The sequence below is a fragment of the Helicoverpa zea genome, chromosome 5, assembly GCF_022581195.2.
Source record: "Helicoverpa zea isolate HzStark_Cry1AcR chromosome 5, ilHelZeax1.1, whole genome shotgun sequence".
NCBI lineage: Eukaryota > Metazoa > Arthropoda > Insecta > Lepidoptera > Noctuidae > Helicoverpa > Helicoverpa zea.
Window position 1 is genome coordinate 7,454,805 of NC_061456.1, and position 10,326 is coordinate 7,465,130.

Here is a 10,326-nt window from a genome sequence, read left to right on the forward strand (position 1 = left end):
TTGGTCCGATTTAATAGGATTATAATATTTATGATGCTTAAAAAATTACTACGTACCTGATTGTTGCCATAAAATCGTGTTTGCAAAACATGGGTGCCAGCAAATAAAGTGTGTCTTTTGTGTCCTTCGGTTGAATAGATTTCTGCAGACGAGCAAGGGGGGCCTTTCATTACGGGCACGCTTTCACCTAAAAGAAATATTCATATTTACACAAAGCATTCTTATAAAGAAAAGTGGGAATATAATCCCTATTTATATGACACCAGGTGCATCTTTCTACCATCAAACCTGTTTGTAACTTGTACATTGTATTAATGTTTGCACCATTGTATTCCGATTGTTGCTTTGTTACTAATTTTAAAACTGTGTTTTTTTTTGGCTGATAAATATGGCTTATGTTTAACTGATCACCAGATATAGTAACAAATAGCAGACAAAAATAGTAAATGATCACCAAAATGAAACTCGCATTTTAATGTAAAACTATAACCAAAGTTTTATAGTTCGGCCATTCAGAGAATGCGTTCCTGACACGTCGCGATTGAACTGACGACGTAACTACATTCATTGATTATTGATATAATAATGTTGTTTTAATGCTCCTCAATTGTTAAAACGGTAAACAACCAGCAAAAATATTTTTATCGTAACTGCAACGCCATTGCAAAGTTACGTCGTCAGTTCAATCGCGACGTGTCAGGAACGCATTCTCTGAATGGCCGAACTATAACACTTTGCTATCCTATTTAAGTGAAATTACTCCAAAATAAATCATGCGTAAGCCAAAAATAGTAAATGATCACCAAAATTAGACCACCATTTTAAAGTAAGATTATAACCAAAGTTTTTAAATTCTGCTATCCTATTTAAGCAAAATGAGTCCAAATAAATCATTGTTATCCCAAAAGTAGTAAAGATCACCAAAAGTAGTAAATGATCATCAAAATTATACCAGCGTTTTAATATAAAATGATAATCAAAGTTTTTACATCTTGCTATCCTGTTTAAGTAAACTGACTCCAAAAAAATAAGTTCGGCCTGATACAATAAATTGTATAACATTATGGGGACCCTTTTCCTGCACTAGGGTGGAAAATTGTCTATTGCATGCCTCTAAACAGTGCGATAAGAGTGTGTTTTCGAGGGAGTGTATTGAGAAACACATTCTTCTTCTTCTTTCTCCTGCCCTGTTCCCAATTTTACTTGGGGTCGGCGCAATATGTCATTTTCTTCCATTTTCCCCTGTCACTCGTCATACTGACACTCACGCATGCATTGCAAGCCGGACACATAACTTAATATGGCATCATAATACTTTATTTGGTAATAAGCCTACATTTTATGGCAATCACAGTGACTTATTTAGGCAAAAATAATACATTAATTTGGTCGTCAAGAGTTGGTGATCATTTACTAAATTTGGTGGTCGAATACAATTTAAAGTGAAGTCGTGACTAATATAGCTGGTACTATTACATTTTTAGACTTTATTTTTCTGGTGTTCAGTAGATATTTCTGGTTACAAAACTAAGGGTATCAAAGCATTTTATGGTGGTCATTATATTTGTTCCCGATAAATATATCAGCCAAAAAAAAAACACATATTATATGAATACACATATTAATATTATATGAACGTTAATCGCCTGAAGTGAAATAAGGTAAAGTTCACAATACAGAAAATCAGGTTTGTAGATTTCTATAGGAATATATCTTATTTTGTGCTATAACGAGGTTTCAGCTTTACATTTTAATTAGAAAGTATGTTTAATTACGCATTCAGGACTGATAACATAAATGTATGCGAAATACAGTAACATTCCGATTGAACCGATTACGCTCATATCAGCCTTCAAAGCGAGTAACTTTTAATGACGGCGAGCTGTCCTGACCTAATTCACGATGACGGACTCTATTGGATACTTAACGATAGTTTTAAAATAACCCTTTAAAATTTTCCGCTGGCCACATTCAATGACATTTACACGTGAAACTATTAATACATAAGAAAAATACTATATTTACATAGCTTGCCATAAGATTAGTTGTGACGAAAGCATCTCTACGAGTTGTTTGCTTTAAATATTATGTAATGAGATAATTTAATATTACATAATTATGTTTTATAAACAGTAGTATACAAACTGACATCTAACACGTGGATACGTAACAAACGTACTAATAGGAATCAATAACTTTATACATATTGAGTCATGTATTGATACGATTTAATTGACAAGATCAATTCTTAATAAACGTCAATTTTGTACGTTCTTTAAAGGAGGAATGCGCGTGTGATTGTAACAGAGAATATTGGTGCGCGGTTTAAATTGAAATGGTTCCAGCTAGGCCATGTCTGTCGTATTAATCAAGCTGTCGAGGGGAAAGAACGGCTACAGAATCGGTTCGCGTTTCTTCTATTTAGAGAGTTTAACGAAAATTAAACCAAAGATTCAGCCAATCAAATTTCCTTTAATAAGAATGAAAGCCCTAAGTGCTCATTGGTGGCCTTGGTGTAATAAACCTGTATGCGAACTTGCAGAAAAAAGTAGTGAAAACTGTAATTTGTAGCTTCTTAAAAATATAAACAATTAAATAGTTTTCCACAATTGTCTTTACGAAGAACTTAATAAGCAGTCTTCTACTTAATAAGACTTGGGTCTTGATTTAAAATTGTAGGTCAAATAAATAAACTCAAGAGTCCGTATTGTGAAATGTTAAAGTGATCCAAATGCGTATAATTGTGAGAGAGAGTGGCACGTTCCCTACCCACATTAATTTGTTTATTCATCGCTGTTTCACTGGATAAAGTGTCAGTTATTTATCTGATAGTTAATGTTATCTGCCACATAAAGGCTGATAATGCTATCTGAGACCTGTGAAACCACCAAAAGTCTATCTGTCGCTTTCAAAAGTATATTAGAGTCTATCAGTAAGTGGTGAAACAAAGTTTCCTTAAACAAATGCCTACCTGTAAGCATGCTTTCATCAACGATGCAGGTTCCAGTAAGGAGCATGGTATCGCAAGGCATCACACAGCCGTCAGGTGGCAGCACTAGTACATCTCCTGGAACGAGTCGACAAGCGTTCACCACGCACTCCTCACGGCCCGAGCGGGTTGGACGCAAAACGGTTACGGTAAAAGCGCTGGTAGAACCGGCCATTTTGTGCAGGTTGATGCTCATCTGTTGAAAAGTAGTTTGTTTAAAAATTTGAATTTAGAACTCTGAAAGTAGAAATTTATTCCTCTGGGGAGTCATGTCGTTGGGATGGAGCGAGTTTTTGTGCGAACGCCAAATTCTTTTAATTGCAAGACTCATTCTCATAACTACATTATAAGATTACTCCGACTCTAAAAGTTTTAATGCTAGCTGCATAAGCCGGGATAGAATGGCAAAAACCACTTTAGGTTACTTGTAATTTATATAAATAGTAATGATTATGTACAACTACGTAATACATATAGTTAATAAATTACCTTTTTCGTTTGATATAACGCCAGCATACAGGTCGCAACGGACAGGAGGAAAACGCAAGTAGCATACTGATAATACTCGTCCAAAGACCAAAGTATAATGGAGAAGACTTGGAATAAATAGAATGGATTGAACACTTCTTCGACGAACAGGGTCCAGTAACTCTTAACTTCTACTTCTACTGAGTTGGTGCCATACAGTTTGATCCTAAAAATTACAACCATAATGAAAAATGGATTCAGTTATTAAATAAAAAAATCTATAATAAATAACTTTATAATGCAGTTGATTTCTTAAATCTCAGTCTATCAATATTCGTCATACGTACAATTCGTTTTGCTGTCGTTTATTTATGCCGGACATGTTTTCCATCAACAACTGAATAGTGAGTTTCTCATTGAGTGCAAGAACATTAATGAAGATTCCTTGATCATTAAGCCAAATGAAACGGTTGTGCTTGTACATAAAATATCGCAGTCTGTTATCTTTATGGTTGGATAGGTTCAGGTCGATCTCAAGCACTTTCTCTGTGGTCCACCCGCCGTCTGCATCGATAACTAAAAAGTAATCAAAATGATTATGCAATTGACTGACGTAAATATAACAGAAAAAAGGCTGAGTCATGTGATATCGAATCAAGCTAGAACCGTTCAGAATTCGACTTCGGTTAATCAGCTAAAATCAATTTTTCCATCGACTTACCACAAATTTCTTTAGCCGTTTTCAAACTGCATTTTATGTATTTGAATCTGTTGTACGATGGATAATAAGCGAGGGCAAAATATGGTAATCCACATAGTAATATGCACACGGTGTGTAATAAAGCTGCGCGTAATTTGGAATACGTGAAGCCATGGATGTTGATGGTCTGCTCATCGCCGCTGCTCTCGATAACTTGCCACTGCGTCTCGCCAATGACTTCGTATTCGTCTGCAATTCAAACAAACGGTCTGCATACCTTACCGGGGATAGCTGTTGGCCGTGGGTGGTGGCACTGTGTTTGTTTGCTTTGAATTTAATTTTCAGAACTTTCAAACTTTACAGCTATCTTCACACATCGTGGTGATGGAAAGAAAGAGGCGCTGTAATCGATATTTACAGTTGCCCATCACCTCTGTTGTCGAAATGGAGGACCGGGGATGTCAACGAATTGTATTTAGGTCAGGGCTTGAACATGCAGGTCATACAGGGAACGAGCGATTCTGGCCGAGCTTAGGTCTCCAAATCGACGTCAGTTCAATATTTTGTATTAGTTACAGATGAAAACGAAAGCTGAATCTCAGCTAACATTGTTATTACATGCAAAAAAGTCCTATCTGCACCTTTTATTTCTGTAATGCATATCAAACAAGAAGACAAAGGTTAGAAAACGTGTCCTTCCACCATGCCGACCCTGATACAGGGCAGAAAAGACCAGAGACGGTCACTGTTACGTAATAAAACATAAATTCAACTAGGTCATAAATTGCACAAGCGCAGTGTACTAGTAGTACGTAATTAATCGATACACGTAAAACCGTGACATTGTATTGCTCATGTCCGCCCAAACCCGGAATAAATAAAACGCATAAACTGTTACACACTGCGAACTAGCGTGAGACTGCATATTGCAGTGCAGCTCTTCCGTGTGACCACATCGAGCTTATGTCATTATTCCATTCGGTCAGGACTTCGATAGTATTTTATCGCAATGTCACATTTCAGATAATATCTCGGCATAGGTACATATTACGCAGGTATTTTCCTCATTTGTTTGAATTCACCAATTTGTATTCAAGCAATGAAATTAAACAGGGAAACTTGATAACTTTTTAATATTGTATAGGAAGCCGACCCCAACGTAGTTGGGAAAAGGCTTGAGAGATGATAATGATAAGCTCTTGACTAGCCTAGTCATAAACGGCATAGTTATGTGATCGGCCTAGGCAAGCTGAGCTACTAACATCCGAGTGTGCAGCGGCGCTTGTTACCTTCAGCTGTTTTTCCGGCAGTTTGCAAAACCAAGAACTAATAATGAGTTCTGTCTTTTGTAAATTTGACCTTCAAAAAGTGCTGATTACCAGCCTACTTTAAAAAAAATACTTTTGATTTTGATACTGTAACTTTATGGCTTAATAAACAGTTCACATTTTTTAATTGGAACAAATTCAACTTAAACAATTAATTAACTTCTGATAAAACAGATTTCTGAAAATCTGAAACTAGCTCAAAGGACCTATGACCTATTGAGAGTTGACCTCACCCACTGGTCAGGAGGCGGGGCGAACCGAGTCGAGCTACCGCGTGTATTCGGAGATCGCGCTTTAGGCGACCGAGCCCGGTTCAAGCACAAAGATCCTTAAAATATGTGTCATCAATAGAAAAATAATGTCATCAGTCATCTAGCGAAACCATTCCCAATGAACAAAGATATTAACAAAAGTTAATAATTGTACCACACCCGCCATTCGGTCAATGAACCTGCGCGTTGGTTTGGCCGCGGTCCCTGAAATGCATAGCTGCATGCGTGCCCATGAAGCCTAGACCAATCTCACTTGTTTTTACACCCTTTTACTCTCGATACCAGTAATGTTTTGGAGTTCTGAGTTAACAGATTCTGTTCATGCATGTTCATTAATTAAGCCTAGGTTATTTTCAAGATTTATAACCCAATAGATAACTATGATGTGTTATGTTTATAAGATAAAAAAATCATCAGTTCCTATGCTAAAAAATCTGGATATTCTTTTGATGATCTCTTTAATTTATTACAAACCTACTTTATGCATCTATGTTATGATTTGGTTCTACCCACATTTTTTGTATTTATTTTGATTGTTTGTGTTATTTTTTATAGAAGTACCTACCTTTGTGCGTTCGAATCATTTATGTTAGTTTTAAATATTGTTTCTCAGTAAGTGAATTATGTAAAATTCTTTATGAGAAATAAAGTTGTTCTTAAACCAAAAATTTTTAATGACTCTTCTTATGAATAGATTGGGAAGTATAACATTCTTGATTTAAAATGAACTCAGGGATAAACCAATAAGATTTGTAAGATACTATATTTGCTGAGGGAATACCCTAGTACTAGTTTCTTTAAAGCAGATTCAAAAGAAGCTGCACATAGAATATAAATAATGTTAAACAAGGAAAAGCAAGCAGACAATAGAAGTACATATATTATTTAAAGTTTAACTTGTGTTTTTCCCTTATATGCAATGCAATAGTATGTAAGATCAATGCAGATGTTATTTTGGGTTTTATATTTCACATGAGGGTTTTAATTTTTACAGGTCACAAGGTTAAATACTTTTAAAGACTAGTTTGATGACTTAAGTGTGAGACAATCTTTTGCTTTTGTTTTTCTGCACTTATATTACAAATATGTATATTGTAAAGTGCATAAATAAATATACATGTGCATGTAACTGAACCAATAAGTCTATAATTATAAACCGAACTCCCGAAACTCTAATTAATAAGTGAAAATAATTGTTAAAGGTGATGCAAGCAGAAGCTGTGTCAGTGAAGGTTCCATGTTAGAGATGTAATAAAGCATGGGGCAGAAAAATGTCTTGCGTATTATAGACAAGTGAAAGTGATACCACCAGTGGCGGATTAACGGATAAGCACAACAAGCACGTGCTTGGGGCCCCTGTTCTCCAGGGGCCTCCATCCTCTGCTGGCGTTTCAGTTTATACCTGCATTTTATAGAGATTCATCCACAATATGTCTGAAATCACAGTGCTCTTGATTGTTGTACGATCGCAGAGATTTTTTTTCCCCGATTCTCCTAATTTTACTTAAGCGACATACGATTCACGTTGACTCGGTTCGACCGAGATCCAATCCTGACTCAATTACGATTTAAGCGTATATGGCATTCCGCTATTTTTTCTTTGAAATAAACGTTTTTATCCTTTTCTGTCCTGTTCAATAATAAATCATTTTGTCTGCAAATGATTTACGATTGCAATATGATTGTAGAACAAACTATAGACCAAAATCACCAAAATAGGAGACCAATCGCAAACCAACCGAATTTCGTTGGAATACGATTGGTCTTATATTAGTAGCAGAATGCCCGATAAGGTTAAAACTGCTATTCCGATCATATTGCGATTCAATTTCTATTCGATTTTGACAATATTAACTTAGGAGAATCGGGCCCCAGTTGTTATACCTACAATTTTTTTTCGGCTTCTACTCATCGTTGGGCAGTTTTAAAAGAATTAATAGGCAACGATAGCGTTTTGAAGTCGCTATCGGACACTCGTTGGGAAGCTCACGCTGTAACTACGAGTGCAATACAACAAACATATCCGAAAATTTTGGATGCTTTAGATCAGTGGTTCTTAACCGGTGGTCCGCGGACGACTGGTGGTCCCTGGAGGCCTTCCAAGTGGTCTGCGGACCGACGTCGCGTTGACGTTGTTATCGATCTTACGTATATATCCATCTTACTTGTCCAACGAAACTTGTAGAAAGAAATGAAGGTTTGACATGTAGCCCTGTTACGTAATTTTGGTTCTGAGTCTTAAAAAATAATCAAGATTTCTCGCTCGCTTCGCTCGCGTATTCAGAAACTGTATGTCCTCGTTTTTACATTTGTCAACAAATAAAAAGTTAAGTACGTACGTTTGGCCTACATTGAACGTAATTTTGGTTCTGAGTCTTAAAAAATAATCAAGATTTCTCGCTCGCTGCGCTCGCGTATTCAGAAACTGTATGTCCTCGTTTTTACATTTGTCAACAAATAAAAAGTTAAGTACGTACGTTTGGCCTACATTGAACGTAATTTTGGTTCTGAGTCTTAAAAATAATTAAAATTTCGCGCTCGCTTCGCTCGCGTATTCAGAAACTATGTATGTTTGGGATACATTTTACCTCCGTACGAGTAAGAAAAAAATTTCGCGCTCGCTTCGCTCGCGCATTCCTAACTACAATAGGCATCACGCTCGCTTCGCTCGGTCAATTTTTTCAACCTTCCATTCCTTCCATTTCCATTTAAGCAATAGAGGGTCTACACAGGCTCTGTGCTTAGGGCCTCGGATACTCTTAATCCGCCACTGGATACCACAGTTTAGATTAGTATAGTAATTGATTAAACATTCTTTTGTTAGTATTTTTATTAGTACATTATGAATGAATGTCTGTTAACCAAATGCTTAATGGGTGTATAATGTAAAACACAAATATTATACAGACAACAAAGGTTATTCACACACAAAATATAACAAAACAGTGCAAACACAGAGAAATCACCTCACTTATAAAACAAAAACACAACAGTTCTTATTTCAAATCAGTTAAAGAATAGGTTTGCTCAATTGTGTTTTTATTTTATGCCAACGCTACCCCCAGTAACACATATAGCTTAAATGATAATGCTGTGAATTCGCACTTAGGCATTTCTACTAAGTTTGTGAATAAATAAACATAAATTCAATAAAATATAGATCTAATTAAAGAAAATTTTGTAATATTTGCTTGAAGTTACTACACCGCTTAACATGAATGCGTAAGGAATCCTACAGTTTTCTTTTAAGGAACAGAAATGAGAAATATAAAATAAAGGCTTTTGCTTAGCTGTAATAAGTGATATAGAAAATACTTTCCTACTGCAAAGGTTAAAATGTTGCAAGAGACAGTATACCTGAATCTAACACACTAGGAAATGAGATTTCAGGACATAATGACTATTGTTTTCTTGTTCAACGTTTTTCAACAGTAGGTTTAAGGCTCATAACATAGCATTGCAAAATATTTCTGAAAACCTAACTATGCAAAAGCAAATCTGACAGTAACACATAAGATCAAACTGATTCATAACATTTAATGAAACAAATAGGACCAGGATCCACTTTGCATGTTTCTTAATGAAGGTATGGTATGTACATAACTGTCAATTAGCTAGTATTAGGTAGCTATTTATTTACTTTTGAAATCTATGTTTTATTTTATTTCAAATACACCTTGTTCCGACGATACAAATTTCATAATATTTTGAAATGGTCAGCAATATTGATATATAGTATATCAGTATAACTTTAAGCTCAATCAGGGCAATATTTTTATATCCTAAAATTATCACTAAAAAAAAATCAGACTACTAGAAAAGTTCTGAATATTAGCTCTAATTATAATAATTATGAAAGGGTACATAAGTTGTTTTGGATTTTATGGAAATATGAAACTGATCTAAGTAATGGAGTGTTGACGAAATAGATTTTCAAATAAACATAAATATTCCTGTTGAGCATGAGGTAAGTGTCATGGCAATACAGCAGTCGCGCAATAATTACGCTTATTAAGCCTAGTTGATATGAGACACTTCGAATAATACATATTTCGTTTGTATATTTTACAATCTGCAGTTATTTATAACAAGCCTTGACCCTCTGTCTTATTTCAACGTGTGCTTTTTCAGGAGAGGCTAAAATTTGCTAATATTATGAGACATATTCTTACAGCACATTTCTGCACCGCAGTCATAAATTCAAGGATGGGAAATATACACTTTATGTTGAAATTAGAATATACTTATTATTTTCTTTATTTTAAGTCACATGTATTGCATTCTTGTATTTTTTTATGAGTCACAAGATATTTAATCAAGTGTGCAAGACTTACCATTGGCGGCGCAGGCATTATTAATGTTCGGCATTCCCGCGAAAACTATTAAAAGGTTTATAACACAAAAGAGTTAAGGCATATTACTTAGATGTTGTTTAGTTATTTTTAAGTAACCGGTGCTACCTCATCGCATATTATTTAAGATTTTTTTGGGGGATTTACTCCGCACCTATTCACATCACACCTTGACACGAATGACAAGGGACAGGGGCATGGGGTTAGGGGGGTGAAT

General features: G+C 35.4%; 1 protein-coding gene across 3 annotated transcripts in view; it reads right to left on the reverse strand.

Annotated features, from left to right (window-relative positions):
* The window catches only part of LOC124630245 (polyamine-transporting ATPase 13A3-like), a 23,941-nt gene extending 13,651 nt beyond the window's left edge, over window positions 1–10,290 (reverse strand). For 2 of the 3 annotated variants that reach the window (XR_006984407.1, XM_047164025.1), the window contains exons 1-6: window positions 10,092–10,290; window positions 4,179–4,406; window positions 3,805–4,033; window positions 3,479–3,683; window positions 2,972–3,185; window positions 57–187 (exon numbers count right to left, since the gene is read on the reverse strand). Coding sequence is in view for 2 of the 3 variants with exons in the window: in XM_047164025.1 (XP_047019981.1) it covers window positions 57–187; window positions 2,972–3,185; window positions 3,479–3,683; window positions 3,805–4,033; window positions 4,179–4,406; window positions 10,092–10,125 (1,041 nt within the window). In the remaining variant the exon portion in view is untranslated. The remainder of the gene's footprint in view (window positions 1–56; window positions 188–2,971; window positions 3,186–3,478; window positions 3,684–3,804; window positions 4,034–4,178; window positions 4,407–10,091) is intronic. The other variant, XM_047164026.1, reaches the window with a different exon arrangement.
* Window positions 10,291–10,326: the final 36 nt, after the last annotated feature.